This window comes from Crocuta crocuta, unplaced genomic scaffold (assembly GCF_008692635.1).
Source record: "Crocuta crocuta isolate KB4526 unplaced genomic scaffold, BGI_CrCroc_1.0 scaffold219, whole genome shotgun sequence".
Taxonomy (NCBI): domain Eukaryota; kingdom Metazoa; phylum Chordata; class Mammalia; order Carnivora; family Hyaenidae; genus Crocuta; species Crocuta crocuta.
Window position 1 is genome coordinate 359,339 of NW_027551572.1, and position 16,939 is coordinate 376,277.

At 38.1% G+C, this 16,939-nt stretch overlaps 1 protein-coding gene across 1 annotated transcript in view; it reads left to right on the top strand.

Moving 5' to 3' along the window:
• The window catches only part of CSRNP3 (cysteine and serine rich nuclear protein 3), a 178,585-nt gene that overhangs the window by 156,669 nt on the left and 4,977 nt on the right, over nucleotides 1–16,939 (top strand). Inside the window, 1 exon segment of the mRNA XM_077751206.1 lies at nucleotides 3,537–3,796. Coding sequence (XP_077607332.1) covers nucleotides 3,537–3,796 — 260 coding nt within the window.

Consider the following 16,939-nt stretch of genomic DNA (forward strand, 5'->3'; position numbering starts at 1 on the left):
AGGGAGGTTTCAGATTACCTAAGGCAGATGTGCTGAGTGAATTTGGCCTGTTTTTCCCAAGCTTGAAGAGCACACACTCTTTTTATGACTTCATTTTGTGATGTTTGTCAAATTGGGGCCTGGAGGCAGGAGATAGCCCATAAAGGCCCATTCTAGTGCTCCAGTTCAATCATCAGAAGAGAGACGTGGGTGGCTCCTGTATTCAGGAAAGCTACATTTAAAATATCTCCCATAAGGCTGATCTTATAGTATTTCAAAGCCTTTCTTTTAAATATATCCATAGGCATTTCGATCATTATTTTTACGGTGCTATTTATAATATGCAAATTCTAGAAAAAGGATGAGCACAGGTTTGAACTATAAACCCTCGTGGATAAGAACTGACACCAGTCTAATCCTAACACACTCTGACAACGATAGCAAAGCCAAGAGCCCAGGGGAAGGGACTGATTCTACAACCTGCCACTGTTGTTATCCCGAAAGCCTTAGAAAATTGTCCCTTACTCTGTCTTTTTGGGAAAAAGTAATCTGGCTCTTTAGGAAATGGTAGATTCATATCACAATAGATTCATCCAGAAGAGTAAAGAATCCTTATAATCAAAAAGTACAGGTACAGGTCTAAATAAATGTTAAAGCTGAAATTTGCCTAGACAACCATGAATTATATTTTTAAAATTAGTAATAAAATTATCAGAGATGATTATAATAATTATTTTAAAGAGTTCATTAAAATCTTTTTTTTTAATCTGTAAATTCATGGCCTTGAAAGATAATGCCTTAGGGCATCATTTTATGATCTCAAAAGTGAAAAAGATTAAAGGCTATTACCCAAAACCAGAGACTCTCACCTGCTGTAAGGTGGTTAACAGATGAGCCTGTCAGGGTGTCAGATTACTCAGGAGGTTGTTGAATTTTTCTTTCTAAGGTAATCTTTTACATTTTGACAAATTCTTCCCTGTTTTGAGATGATTTAAACATACCATTATGAAGCACATCAGAGTTTTAAATCAAAGTTGAAAATTGTCTCTGCTGCCAGGAGTACAAGTACGTGCAATGAACATGTACATAAATAAACGGGAAAACTGTGTACACGTTTAAAAGCATTTGCTTTCCGGCAATCTCCTGTGGAGAAGTAGAACAGTGGAGAAGAGGGGAAGTTGGGAAAATGAAATTCTTGCCCAAATGTCATTATTTCTCTTACTCTGTAAACTTCTGAGTCTGTTCATTCTGTCTCAGTTTCTCATCACTGGAAATGGAAGTCCCATGTGGGCAGAAGACACCATCTGGTTTTTTTCACCAATATATCTAATCATCTGGAAAGTGCCAGGCACTTGGTAGACTCTTGGTCTATATTTATTGAATAGATCAGTTCATAAAATGTGATTAATCATACAGCCCGTCTGTATTTGGCTTGAATGTTTTAGTGGGGGGAGGTGAATGTGAGGCAAAGGAACTTGAACCCCTTTGGAAAAAGAGTCTTATACATATTCACAGTGATACTGTAGTCCCTTTTCTTTCATTGCTTATGCAGCCTTCCAAATCAAAATCATCTTTGAAGGCAGCAGCAGTTGACATCCACCAGAAGTAGTATGACACCAAGATTCAGCCTTGTTCAACTCCCTTAGAATGGCTTCAGCTCTCTCTGTGACATGGAGGTTAGGGGCCTGGATCCTGAATTAATGAAGTCCAGCTTCACTTCTGGTTATATGACTTTGGAAATGTTATTTAACCTTTGGTGACTTGGTTTCCTCAAGTGGAGACGTGGGTAATATCAACCCAGGGAGTTGTAAGGATAAAATGAGATAATTCATGTAAAATTCTTTGAATATTATAGCACTTGGGAAGCGCTCCATAGATGTTAGTTTATATTACTTGTTGCTACCCAAGGATTTTTGCTCAGTGCATTGTTCCTATTTGTCTACTTGAGCATGCATGTGAGTTTCCTAAGACAACTGGAACAAAGTTCCACCAACTCAGTGGCTTAGAACAACAGAAATTTCTTGTCTCACCATTCTGGAGACTAGATTGAAATCAATGTGTTAGCAGACCCATGCTCTCTCTGAAAACTGTAGCTTTCCTTACATTTCCAGCTTCTGGTAGCCCAAGGCATCTCTCAGCTTTCTGCCACATACTCCCAGTCTCGGTATTCATCTTCACATGAACTTCTCCTTTTGTCTCTTTATATCATCGCTCCATGTATGTGTTTAAGTTCTCCCTTTTTATATGGATACCAGTTGTACTCCATTGAAACCCACCCTAATGACCTTACCTCAACTCAATCACCTGTGTAAAGATCTTATTCCCTAATAAGGTTACATCTCGGGGTGTTGAGAGTTAGAACTTCAGTGTATCGGGGGAGGAGGAGGGGAAATGATCCATAAGAGCATGATTCTATATCTTTCCCCTCAATTCAGTGTACTTTTCCTTCCCCAATTGAAAAGTTCATATAATGTGGCACCAGATTAGGGACTTTTCAGTTTAAGTTTAGCTTTGTCACTAACTACCTGCATTGAAAAACTCATTCAAATTCTGTAAGTCTGTGTTAACTTTATAAAATAGAAGGACTGGGTGAGATGATGTCTAGTGTGTCTTTCAACTCTAAAGAGGTCATGTTTATGATGTGTACCTCTCTTTTTCTCAAATACAGTAATATCTCAAACTTCCGTGATGCTCAATGCATCTTGAGGTCGCCAATAATAATAAAGATTCTGATGTATTTTGTGGCCATTTTCAATTGTCTCGATGTATACCTATATTAAAATCCCACTGTCTGTAATGTTAGTGGGGTTCTTATCAAATGAAAGCTTTGTTAGATTTAGGTTGTGAAAATGTCTTAATAGTGCCAATGAACCTTTTTTGTAAGGTTTTTATTGCCTTTTGAAATTTTCTGAAATTCATAGACATTTTTTTTTGCCAGGTGCCCTCAATATCAAAATAAGATTCATGGGGCGCCTGAGTGGCTCAGTGGGTTAAGCATCCGATTTCAGGTCAGGTCATGATCACACCGTTTGTGGGTTCGATCCCCACATTGGACTCTATGCTGACAGCTAGCTCAGAGCCTGGAGCCTGGTTCAGATTCTGTATCTCCCTCTCTCTCTGACCGTCCCCTGCTCACACTGTCTCTTTGTCTCTCAGAAATAAATAAAACATTAAAATATATATATATAAGAGTTTGTAGTGTGTCTTTTCTGATTAGAATATGATGCATTCACATGAAAACCATAAAACCAAAAGTTAAGACATTAGGGGAAATAAGTTAAATTCTGCCACTGACTCACAGACTATTGGCAAGTTTCCTGAAAGTTTGCTTAGACTACCATTATAGAGGACTTAAAAGTCTACTCTACTACAGCTAGAAGAAAATTTAAGAAAGGAAATCGAAATCTGTGCCAGCTCTCAGATACAACATGTTTAGTGTCTCCTAGCCAAAAAGGGTGGACAATAGATTCAATAGCATCAAGTGACACTTTTTAATCTTCACCTCATCTGAAGACTGCTGCCCTAGGTGTTCACTGAACTGTTTCTTTCTCTTTCAGCTTCCTCCATCCTCAAAAGGGAGAAGCGGCTAAGGACAAAGAATGTGCATTTTAGCTGTGTCACCGTGTACTACTTCACCAGGAGGCAAGGCTTCACGAGCGTGCCCAGTCAAGGGGGTAGCACCCTGGGCATGTCCAGCCGCCATAACAGTGTGCGTCAGTACACTCTTGGTGAATTTGCAAGAGAACAGGAGAGGCTTCACCGGGAGATGTTGAGAGAACACCTCAGGGAGGAAAAACTGAACTCTTTAAAACTAAAGGTAAAAAAAAAAATTTAGGAACTCAATTTTTGCAAAACCTTATAGCCTTACCTTGATTTGGTTGAATTAACCATTTTCATAATTATATTCATAGACCAAACTGGACATTACACAACAGACTATCTGCTAAGTCTTCTTTTTTCCTTTTATACAAAAACAGTAAAGTGTCTTCACCGAAAACAATGTGGAAAACTTACCTGACATTGATTATTTATTCATTCACTAAATATTTGTTATTGAGTACTACCAGGTCACATACCCTGTACTTGGGATGGGGCTAAATGGTCTCAAAAATAGATGTGGTCCCTTGTCTCCTGGAATTTTCATATTAATAGGAAAGAAAAGCACCAATCTGGTAAACAAAATAAACTCCCAGCTTCATTAAGGACTATGAAGGAAAGTTGCAAGGGGCTATGAAAGTAGTAACAGGGGATTGATATGGTCCAGAAGTCAAGGAAGGTTTCTTCAAGAAAGTGACGACTGAACTGAAATCTGAACAGGTAACTAGGCCAAAGGGTTGGCAAGAGTGGTTCAGGCAGCAGGAAGAGCCAGAACCGCCTTGTGCCAGAGGAAGCACGGTGACCATACAAAGGCTAGTGTGGCTGGAACAGAGACAAAAAGAATAGATTATTCATGAAGTAGATTATAGGTGAAGAAGGCAGGACAGGGCTTTGTAGATCATGTTAAGGCATTTCTCCTCTCTTCATACTAAGAACCTCAAAAGTTATCCAAAAGTTTTAAGCGTGAGGTTGGCACGATAGAATAATACGATCTGGTTCATGCTATGATGTGAGGATAGTTTGGGTATAAGGGCTGCCGTGCTGGTGGGGGAGCATACAGAGTTAGGCCAGTTAAGAGGCTATCACAGTAGTTCAGGAGAGAAAGGATGGTAGATGAGCTAGACTGATGGTGGGGGAGTCAAGGGAAATGGACAGAGGGAGAAATTCAGGAAGTAAAATCAACAGTTCCTTTTTTTTTTCTTAAGATTTTTTTTAATGTTTTATTTCTTAGAGAGAGAGAGAGACAGTGTGAGCAGGGGAGGGTCAGAGATAGAGAGAGACAGAATCTGAAGCGGACTCCAGGCTCTGAGCTAGCTGTCAGCACAAGCCTGATGCGGGGCTCGAACCCACAAACCATGAGATCATGACCTGAGCCGAAGTCGGACGCTTAACCAACTGAGCCACCCAGGCGCCCCTAAAATCAATAGTTCCTGATGACAGACTGGATTTGAAAGGAAAGGAGGGGTACAATCAAGAATGATTCCTAAATTTCTGGCTTATAAAACTAAACAGGTTGTGGGTAATAGTACCTTTCTCTATGACAAGGATATGGCAAGGAACTCAGGAAGAGGAGCAGGTTGGGGCTGGAATCAGAAGGGAAGGGGTGGATGATGAGTTTTTTTTTTGGATATACTGATTTGGGGGAGGCTTTTGAGTCATTAAAGAGATGTCAGAGAGGTGTCCAGGCCACATTAGAGATTAAGTAGAGAAAAACGTAGCTCAGAAAATGTCTCTCATCGGCCGAAGACAATCTTTACATATGCTCTGATCCACCAGCCTATCAGTATATAGGAAATGCTCTCTCCCGTCATTATCTAATGACAAAGGAAATCTTTTTTCAGTAACCCAGGGTACTTAATATAAAGAGCCTCTTGTTAAATAGCTGAAGACCATAAGCACATCTGCGTTACCTGTAACTTTAGTTTCCGGTATAAAGTCAGGCGGCAGAGGTATGCTGTGTGTTTTAAAATACCTTGTTTTATGTATTTTGCAATTTATGTATCTGCCTTGTTCCCAATTGTATAAGAATGCAGTTGCTTAAATTAAGTTAGGCACAACCTAGCCTAGAGCATATCTCTATTTCCTTTGGTGGTATTTTTGACAAGTTTCATTGAAAGTCCCTTAAGATCTTTTTTGGTAGCAATCTGTATTATTGCTGTTTTTCATGATCGCTTTGCATATAGCTTAATTTAATAATAATTCTAAATTTTCTTCTGAAATCTACTCTCTGCCTTTCTAACCCACCGCAAACCAACTCTACAACCTCCTCAAAGAACAAAATCATTCTCTAAACTCAAATATTGGCAGAACAATAGTAATGGCTGCCATTCATTAAGTGATTTTTATTTGCCAGGCATTCTATAAACATTATTTTATTTAATCTTAACAAAGACCCAGTGGGATAGGTAAATTATGAGGCCATGTGTACTGAAGAAAAAGAAGCACAATGGTGTTAAACGCTGGCTCACTCAATAAAAAACTGGTTATATTATCCTGTTACTTCCCAATCTAAAATTAATTGATTATCCCCTCTAGGCATTGGGAAAGACAATCTGTGTACTACAGGGAGTCATACCTTTCTGGGGTTTGGGGCTGTGTGCAGTGGTTTTTAACAGCTGGGAGACTATAATTCTGAGAACCAAAAGATTTATTGTGGTGAACTTTGAAGCACATTATACATGTGATGAATGTTAGGAAGAGACACACACCCACAGGAACCTTCTATATCAGCCAGTAACATATTCTTTTTTTTTTTTTTTAATAGTTTATTGTCAAATTAAGCCAGTAACATATTCTGATGTTATAATTTGTATTCAGCTACTCTTATGCTTCTCTTTTAGTAAGCTGAAGGAGAAAAGGAGCAAAAAATGCATCCCACTATTGATTCATATATTTTTAAAAATTTTCAGTTTATTTATTTATTTTGAGAGAGAGAGAGAGAGAGGAAGGGAGGGGCCGAGAGAGAGTGAGAAAAAAAGAATCCCAAATAGACTTCACACTGCCAGCATGGAGGCCGATGCAGGGCTTGAACACCTGAGCCACCCAGGCACCCCCATATTTCTTTTTTATTGTTCTTAGTGTTGGAAGTGGGAGAGGCAATCATTCAAATGGGTGTCATGGCTTGGTTTGTCATTGATAAGTGGAAACATGCAAATTTCCCTTTTGGTGACAATGTAAACAGAAGATATTTGGATGTCGTTGTTCCTTTCAGATGCATACCAAGCAAAAAGATAATAGGACTCTAAGGCGATCTTATCATAGCTTTATTGTACTGAAAATATTTAGAAACTCAGAACCATATCACATGAACCTAATAAGAGACCATTAGCAATGCGGACTAGTGTGCTAAAAAAAATCTGAGAAGACTGAATGGAGAAACAGTTGTATATTTTAATTATAATTCCTCTAGTGTATTAAGTTTTACGATTTTTAATTTTTTTTTTAGTATTTATTTATTTTTGAGAGAGAGACAGAGAGCACAGGGGACAGGCAGAAAAAGAGAGAGAGACACAGAATCCAAAGCAGATTTGAGGCCCTGAGTTGTCAGCATAAGAGCCCCACACAGGGCTCGAACTCATGAACAATGAGATCATGACCTTAGCCCAAGTTGGGTGTTTAACCAACTGAGCCACCCAGGCACCCCAAGTTTGATGATTTTTAAACTATTGTCAGCTCTATTTATCTAAGATTTAGCTATCCAAAATGTAAAATTAGCTATCCAAAAACATTATCTAAAAATTTCACTTTGATACTTGGAATTTCACTTTTAAGGTAACATTTGTCTTGAAATACTACTTCCTCCAAGGCAAGTAACAAAATAAGTGTAGCTAAATTAATTCCATTATTGTGACTGGGGCAGCAGGAGGGTCACTGGCACAAAGAAAGGTCAAAAGAGGAAAGCAAGGATTGTTGAAGACAAACTTCACCTCCAGCTTTGACTGGAGGTGGTCCTCTGTGAATAGCAGTGAACTGGCTGTTGAGTAAGAACAGAGAAGGCCCATCTGACAAGACAAGTACTTCCCAAAGCCCTCTCCATGGAGACCAGATAAAACACCACAGGAAATTCACTGGGTCTGGAACTGGGTAGTTTCCCTTTTCCTTATTTGAGAACCAACAGTCTAGAAAAGGATAAGTTTCTCCTTCCTCTGTGCCTCCATGTCTTTCCAGGGTGTTTCTCTAGGTTCCAAGCAGAGAACCCACTAATGCAATGATATCTCTTCTGATGGGGCCTCAATAGTGAAAGATTAGTAAACAGAAACACTCACTACACACTTCTTGATGTTCTCTTATAATAAGTATTTTGGAAGCAAAATAAGAATAGGAATTTAGTTTTTCATTGTAAAACTGCTTCTTATTTAGTAATCCATCTCTTAATCGAATTACAAGTTAGACACATTGGGAAATAATATATACAATTAGATTTGTAGAACAAATCCAATTCTATTTGGGGGTTCAAGTGTCTTTTCTATTGGTGATGTTGGTGTCCCAAACATTGTCAAAAAACAATCAAAGGAAAACTGGCTGAATAAAATGCTTGTTCCTAGAAGAAATAACTAGCTTGAGATTTCTGAATTATGGAGAATAGTCCATTTTCCCTGTCAAGTCCATTCAAACATGTCATACTCTTCACAGTAATCAAGGCAGTCATCTGAATACTATACTCTTTTCCAAATTAAGTGCTTAGATTTCATCATCTGTACCACATTGTTGAACAATTACATTAGCCTTTATTCCCATTTCACATGTATCTGTAAAATGCATTAGGCAGCCATTTATGTTTCAAAGAGTGTTGGCATTCCATTTGCCTCTGGGTTATATCTTACTGGATTCTTCTACCTTGTTCTAGGAAATTTAATTTAGCTTTCACAGCTTTGACTGGCTTTTCTTTCTCAGTGTTTTTTCAACTTTGATTGTTCTTTTTCTCCTTTGTAAGGTGAAAGGCCGATCTCCACTTGGGTACCATTTCCAGTTACTTCCCAGGGTTATTTAGTTTTGTCAGTTTTTCAGTCATGTGTTCCTTGAGTAATGCTTGGTTGTATACTCTCTTTCTTCATAAAAAAAAAAAAAAAGAGTTGTCAGGTGATAACTCTTCCTTTAATGATCAACCTTTTAAAACTCTCTATGTAAATTTTCTTCACCCCAAATCTTATATTTAAGGCTGTGCTCTATTCATTTAGTGACATACGCATGCAATATAATTCTCCCCTTTCACCTCCAGCCTTGTTCCTTGTATCCCTTCAACAGACTTGTGATTTCCTAACCTATAGGTAATTATCTTACATGCTCTGGAAGATATAAAGGATATAAAGGACTGGGGAGTTGTGAGAAATGATTGACATAGGCTATTATCTCAGATCTATAGTTTCTAAGTTTTTGGATATGTCTCTAACCATTTCCTGGTTCTACAATTCTCTATTTGATGAGTCAGAGTCTGCTGGCCAAGGTATATTTTAACTCCACTTATCCTTATGGAACTTCACTGTTAGACTCTGTAGAGATTTTTGAAGAGCATACTTAGTGGCAGTGCTTCCAGAATGTATCCTTAAATGAAGACCTGCTCCAACACCAAACACCTGTTTGATACCTGCCAAACACCTGTCATGCCATATGCACAACCTATCTTAACAAGTACAGAAAAAAAACACCTAACCAAAGTGATGGAGACTGACCAACTGGGCTTCAGCCCTGGGCAAATGCAATACATTTAAGAATATGTTCTTTCAAAATACTGCTGGAATTTTAATTTTAATGGAACAATTAATCTTATGTAATCAAATCTTTATATTCTTCTTGTGCAGTACACATTGATCCTCTGGTTCAGGAGAAGTCGATTTAACAGATTCTCCTGATCAAACTATGGAATGCATCCAGGGGTGTGCTAGAGTCACAAAAGTTGCTCACTGAAGTGTATTGTGCAGATATGTTCCCAATAGTAGTTTAAAATCAGCAATGAGGAGACTACACCATGGGACTTGACAAACACAACATATTAGAACTTTTTTTTTCCAGAGACACCATTGTTAAATATCTACCAGCACACTACTGAATTCATTTGGTGTAATAGTCACCACTAAAAGAACCAATGTTGATCTAAACCAGAAAGGAGGATAACGGAATGTTTGAAAGTTTATATGTCTTGTATGTTATTATCATCCTTTCTGGTGACTTTTGTGGTGGTACGTAAGCCACAGACACATTGCGCATCTTGTTGTTGAAATTCTTATAGGCTGACAAAACAATCAAATCTTCCTGGTTCTTTGAGGGCATAATTAAATTGGTTCCAATTTGCTACCTGCAGTTAGCAACTAATGAGCAGAAGAATTATCCTATAAGATTTGACTGAATATCAAAATAACATGAATATTTTTCTTCAGTCTGCCAAAGACTTCATGGCTAGGTTGTCTATCCAACTCATACCACAAAACCAGAAATTCTTTCTATCAAATACATGGCCAATACAAAGCCACTTACTGCACATCTTTGATGCCCAGAGCACTCTGCTTTCTGAGATTACCAAATCTATTTATCCAACTATAATTGTTAGTTCTTTACATTGACCAGTATGCTCCCATTTAATTCTACCTTTTGACCCTAATTCTGCCCTCTAGGCACATAGAAAAAATCCTGCCCCTGATCTCCAAACTCCACGTATTTGAAAGCAGTAGTGATGAATATGCAAATATTTGACAGTAGGTTATGTGGGCTCCATGTGTTTCAATTCTATAGGATTAAACATCCTTAGTTCTTTCCACTAATCCTCCTAGGGCATGGATTTCAGACACTTTATCAGCCCGGTTACATTCTCTTGGATATAATGCTATTTGTTAATGTCTACCTCAAAATATGGTACTTGATCTGGACTTTGTACTCCAGATGGGATCTCTCTGCTATACAGGAATGTGTTATAATATCCCCTCCCAAGTGGTGGATGCCCTGTCCCTTGAGTATTCACTAAAAGATACAGTAGCTTTTTAGACCTTGATCAATTTGTTTGCTCATATTAAACTGATAATAAATAAAAGAACAAGAACAACAAAAAGCAATCAAACAAACAGAGCCCTGGTAAATTAGGTCAGCTTCATCATATACATCAACACTTCATACAACTCCAGGGCAAGAATCCTCTTTAGTGCTGGACGTGACACAGAGAGCGATCAATGAAGTTTGTTCTTTAATTTGAATAAACCTCCTCTTGTCATACTCAAGCCTGCCCCTTCATCTTCATCCAAGATATTATTTAAAAATTATATTTAAGAAGACAAGGTCAAGTTCAGGATCTCCTTTCAGAGTAGTGATCCTCAGGAGGAAAAGGGGGAGTTTCCTCTTCATCCCACAATGACCTCCACCTGAAACTTGTTGATATATGTGCCCCATCCCTCACTCCCAGCCTCTCTGGTGTCCAAAAGAGCTAAGCAACACTTTTATTAGAACTATTTTCAACTTCTCAGATAACTAAAAATTGATGTATCAAACCATATTCTTAATAATAAGTTCACATTTTGTCCTTCCATGTAAAGAACATAAAGAATTTTGTCCAAGAACTAGATCAGTGGTTTTCCAGTTGTGTTTCATGGGGTCAGGACTCTGTATCTCACTTCAGCTTTTATCTATTTTATAGCTTGAGATTTCGCATGGAGTTTAATTTGACAAATGGACATTCTCTCTTTAGTGAACCCAAGCAATGACTCTAGTGGTCGCTACTCTTTCTTCAAATGTACAGAGACCATCTGTTTAAATAATCCTTTCTAGAATATAACCTAGAATTAGTTTTTTTAACAATTCACTCTCATGTTAATCATCTTTTGATTCCTTTCCCCATAGCTCTTCACACATATTAGACTAAGCAACCATAGCTTCAAGCTTTTTCAGTGCTTGAGAGCATGAATGGCCCAGACCTAGGGATGCTTACATAAAACAGCTGAGTATTATCTCACTGTCTCCCCATCTCTTTTTATTTTATTATTTTATTTTATATTTTATTTTATTGTATTGTATTTTATTTATTTTAGAGATAGAAAAAGCATGAGCAGAGGAGAGGGGCAGAAGAAGAGAGAGAATCTTAAGCAGGTTCCATTCTCAGCACGGAGCCCTATGTGGGGCTTGATCCCACAACCCTGGGATCATAACCCTGGGATCATGATCTGACCTGAAATCAAGACTCAAACACTTAACCAACTGAGCCCCCTAGGAGCCCCCCATCTCTTTTGATATGTTATATCCTTGCTAATATATCTGGCCTCCCTTCTGGTGTGAAGGTTTTCTCCTTGATAGAGACTGTGGAATCAGAATAAGAGCTAAATAATTCTTTGTGTCTTTGTATCTATCTTTCCATTTCAATTCTCTATCATTTTCTCCTCCCTGCTACTTCTATAATTTGCACGTGTATTTTGTTGCCCTTCCCACACTATAGCTTATTTATTGCATGGGCATCTCTCCCCTAGGCTGGAAGCTCTTTAGATGGCAGAACTCTCATACATCTATAAATCCTGACACCTAGTACAATGGCTGGCAGGATAGCATAGTGATTAAGTATTCATTCATTCATTCATTCATTCAAAAATATTTCTTTATCAATTACTATGGAACTGCTGTTAACAAAGTGCTAGGGATACAGTGGTGAACAAGACAGACTTGGTCTCTCTTCTCATTGTGTGCACATTGAATTGAATACAAAATTAGGCAGCATACTATGCTGATTAAATGCAGGCCAGAGTGAATGAATTAAAAGTCAGCTGAGAAGATCAAGATTAATATATTAGTTAGCTTCTTCTGCTGGCATTTCCATTAGAAAGTCCACCACCAGGGCGCCCAGGTAGCTCAGTTGGTTAAGCATCTGACTCCTGGTTTCAGCTCAGGTCATGATCTCGCATTTCATGACTTCAAGCCCCGTTATCAGTCTCCATGCTGGCAATGTGGAGCCTGTTTGGGAATCTCCCTCTCCTTCTCCCTCTGCCCCTCTCTCACTTGCTCTCTCTGTCTCCCTCGAAATGAATAAATAAACTTAAAAAAAAAAAAAGTCCACCACCACATGCTCACAAAATAGGTACCCAAAGGAAATGCCATAGTTTCAGCTTTTTCCTGTGTTCTTCTTTGCTGAGCTCTTGTTCTCTGTGTCTGCATCATATTTTTCATTTCAGAATGAGCTAAATCTAAGGAAGCTTGTCCGGCTCTTTCGTCTGCTATGCCACAGCACTGAGATCGGCTCTTGGAATGTGGCTGCAACCGTATGGTTTTTTTTTTTTCCTTCTGTATGGAGTTTCACTATTCCTCTAAGAATGTTTACTCTAAACTGTCTTGAGAGCCTGGCTTTTCCTTTGAGGTCAAATAGACCTGAGTTTGATTCTCAGTACAATCACCAATAAACTAGACTCCGGCAAATTATCTTCTCAAGGCTCCAATTTTCTCAACTATTAAAAAAAATCCTTCATAAAATTGTTGTATAAATTAGATGACATAATCTATATAAAGTATGGAGCCCAATGACTGGTTTTCATTATATGGTTGCTTGGGTCATACTCAATGTCATTATCATCACTATAATAGGCAGTAATCAGTGTTTATGGAATTGGATTTTTTTTCACATTCTTATTTCTTTCCACTATCATTTTTACATTTGTTAAAAACTTTGTAACAGTCTTTATTACTAAAAATACCTTTGAACTGCTGAAAGGAAGTGTTTCTATTTTTGCGGGTTTTTGTTTTGTTTTTAGCATTATGGTCAATCCACAGTTTCGGTACTATTTCCCTCTCCGTATTCATTGTGCATTGAATTAGTTTTTTCAGGAACTTAATGCACCCAAAATTTCATCCCATTGGAATTTATGGTGGAATTCATCCACTACATGACATGACAAAAAAAAAACAAAAAACAGATGGGGAATTGAATGCTGACTTTCACTTGAGCCCCCATCTCCCCCCATACTTGACTTAAAGCAGTCTGAGCATCATTCCACTGATTCTGACAGTAATGTATCCCATCCCTTAAGTATAGTTAGATGGGCAAGGATTTTACTCTACTGGGCTTTGGGAACTATTTGTTCATATTTATTGGTACAAATCAGACAGATTTGCAAAATTAATATGTTTAAAATTCTATCTCTTTAAAAAAAGGTTATAGTCCTTTCAATTATAGAATGAGTCTGGACAAGTTACACAGTGACTCAAGAACTAAGTCTCATCTTAATTATCATTCCTGGAATAAAGCAAGCAAACACATGCTCACACACTCAAGTCCGTGACCTTGAGATTCTTCCAATATAATATAAAGAAATGCACACAAGTGTAGGATAAATCTAAACTAAGATAAAGATCATTTAATCAGATCATGAGTTAAGTCATTACTTATCACCTCTAAAGTGACTAAGGCAGGAGAATACAGGAGCTATTCTCTAGATGCCTACAGTTTATTTACTTTTTGTTCTTTGCTTATGGACCAAGACAGGAAGTGATCCTGTACAAGTCCACTCATCTGGATAATTTGCAGGCCAATAAAAGCACCATGTTCTGTCCCATCTCACACCTTTAAAGCTATTGCTGTTCAATAGTTTCAATGAACAATGCTGTTCAATCAACATTAACTAATATTTCCATCATATCACATAACTACTATTCTTCAAAAAAAAATTTTATTAATGTTTATTTATTTTTGAGAGAGAGACAGAGCACAAGCGGGGAGGGGGAGAGAGAGAGAGAGAGGGTGGGAGATGCCAAATCCGAAGCAGGCTCCAGGCTCTGAGCATAACTACAATTTCTATTTCGTGATGGGAACATTTCAGATGTACTCTCAGCAACTTCCAAGTGTGTAACACAGTTTTGTGGTCCACAATCACCATGCTGTACATTAGATCACCAGAACTTATTGATCTTTTTTAAAAAAAGTTTCTTCATTTTGAGAGAGAGAGAGAGAGAGCAAGCAAGCAAGCACGAGTGGGGGAGGGACAGAGAGGGAGAGAGAGAAGGAATCCCAAGCAGGCTCTGTGCTGTTCACATGGGCCCGACACCCATGACATGGTGTCGTTGACCTCACGAACCATGACATCATGCCCTGAGCTGAAATCAAGAGTCGGTCACTCATCTGACTGAGCCACCCTGGTGCCACTGTAATATATGGATTTTAAAGAGCATTTAAAGTCAGTAGGTTTGGCCTGGGTTTTAAAGGAGCAAATGGGCAAGACTGCAGGAGGGGCTGGGGAAGCAGAGTATCTCTCAATGGCTACATACCACACCAGAAACTGTGAGGAAGGGGAGAGAAGGCAGCTGACTAGGATGAACTTGAATATTTCCAATCTTCATGAGAAATGGCAGACATGAGGGGCATCTAGATGGCTCAGTCAGTTAAGCATCTGACTTCAGCTCAGGTCATAATCTTACAGTTTGTGAGTTCGAACCCCACAGCAGGCTCTGCTGTGCTGACAGCTCAGAGCCTGGAGCCTGCTTCAGATTCTGTGTCTCCCTCTCTCTCTGCCCCTCCCCCACTCATGCTCTCTTTCTCTCTCTCTCTCTCTCTCTCAAAAATAAATAAGCATTAGAAAAAAAAAAAGTTTTAAGGAAATGGCAGAGACGATAGTGGGGAGGTGAGGAAAAAACCTTGCCAGGTCATTTCAACTTTAAAATGATATTTTGAAATCTAGATTAGGGTGCCTATGGGTTCCTAAACAAGAGTGGAAACAGTATGTAGCTCTGTGTGAAGAAGTTTTAGATTCTTAATTGAATTTTTATCTTGAAATGAAATTGTTTATTGTAATTTAAATATATAGGAATAAGAGATGCAGATTACATTTCTAAGAGCACCTGTATTTGGAATAAGTATCATCTGCAGTTTGAGATAGCTTTTTAAAAATTTTTAGATTCCAATTGGTAACTCATGTTCCTCTAACAATTTTCACTGATATGTTAGCAGTCATTTATTATTTTTAAAAAATCAAACCCTGTTGATATAAAATGGAGGGATTTTTGTTGTTTTTTTATGTTAACTGGTTATACCGGGGAGCATAAATAAAGAACACAGAGATTAAATAGGAAGGAAATGTTAAGTGAATCGTATTAACCAAGTCCTGGTTGTTCTCCATGGACTGTGGAGTCAGACCTTGATAAGGTTCACGTAGGCCAAGAATTAGTAAAAACAAATCTAAATGCCACAAAGGTGACAAGATGGGAAAAGTAATGCCTCCTATTTGTTAATACAGTTTTACCTCTCAAGATGATTGAGTATGTGCTAGGCAATTACACACTTGAATTTCTTAGAAAATCAGATCTTCACAGAAGAAAGATGCTGCTGTTAGCAAATAAGAATTAACAAAAATGACAGCAGCAATCAATCAGAGTAACATCCTAGTACTGGACATCACAGAAACATGGAAACAGCTTAACTAACACATACATAAGGAAATGTAGAGGCGCCTGGGTGGCTCAGTCGGTGAAGTGTCTGACTTCGGCTCAGATCGTGATCTCACGATGCATGGGTTTGAATCCCGCATTGGCCTCTGTACTGACACCTCAGAGTCTGGAGCCTGCTTCAGATTCTGTCTCCCTCTCTGCCCTTTCCCGCTCGTGCTGTCTCTCTCTCTCTCTCAAAAATAAATAAACATTAAAAAAAATGTTAAAAGAAAAAAAAAAGAAATGCCAACAAAGGAAACGCATTGCAGATCACATTGAAAAACAAAACCCAATAAACAGGAAGGTCTATCTTTTCAAGAACACACATTTGAGCTCCGAATGTTTCAAAAAATATAAGTAGTGGCTTTTGAAAATGCAGTTCAGAAGCCCATTGTAATATACTTTAATACACACTTGCTACTGTGTTGTTTCCTCTTCTTGAGGGCAAAGACCAGTCTTCTATTTGTTTTAGGGTAACTTGTTCTACGAATGTAGCACAAGACAAGCAGACATTTTTAATGAATGTTAACTTGATGAGCAAGCGATGTCTTGCAATATGAGTAGTACATGGTGCTGAACGTCACATGATCACACTTGAGCCAATGGTTCTTGAAGTTCGCTTTATTATACAAGGGCTTTGGATTACAAGCATGTTTCTGGAATGACCTATGCTCTCAAACCCATGTTTTACTATATTCAGAGTTTTCTGGTTTATGATTTTTGATCAATAATAAATATTTTTATATAAATGTTAGACTTTTTCCTATGAAGACAAGAGAATGGTGTCTCATGTCACCAGAGTATGATGTGAGACTATGTAATAAATGAACTGTTGTTAAGATGAAGAATAGCATGGTAATAATTACAATTAATGAAATTTGTGAAGTAACAAATTTAACAATTAAAGAATCAAAATAGCCTATATACTTAGAATAAGCCCTTACAGAACTTCTACATCTATTCCGGTGCTGCTTCTCAGGACACATTT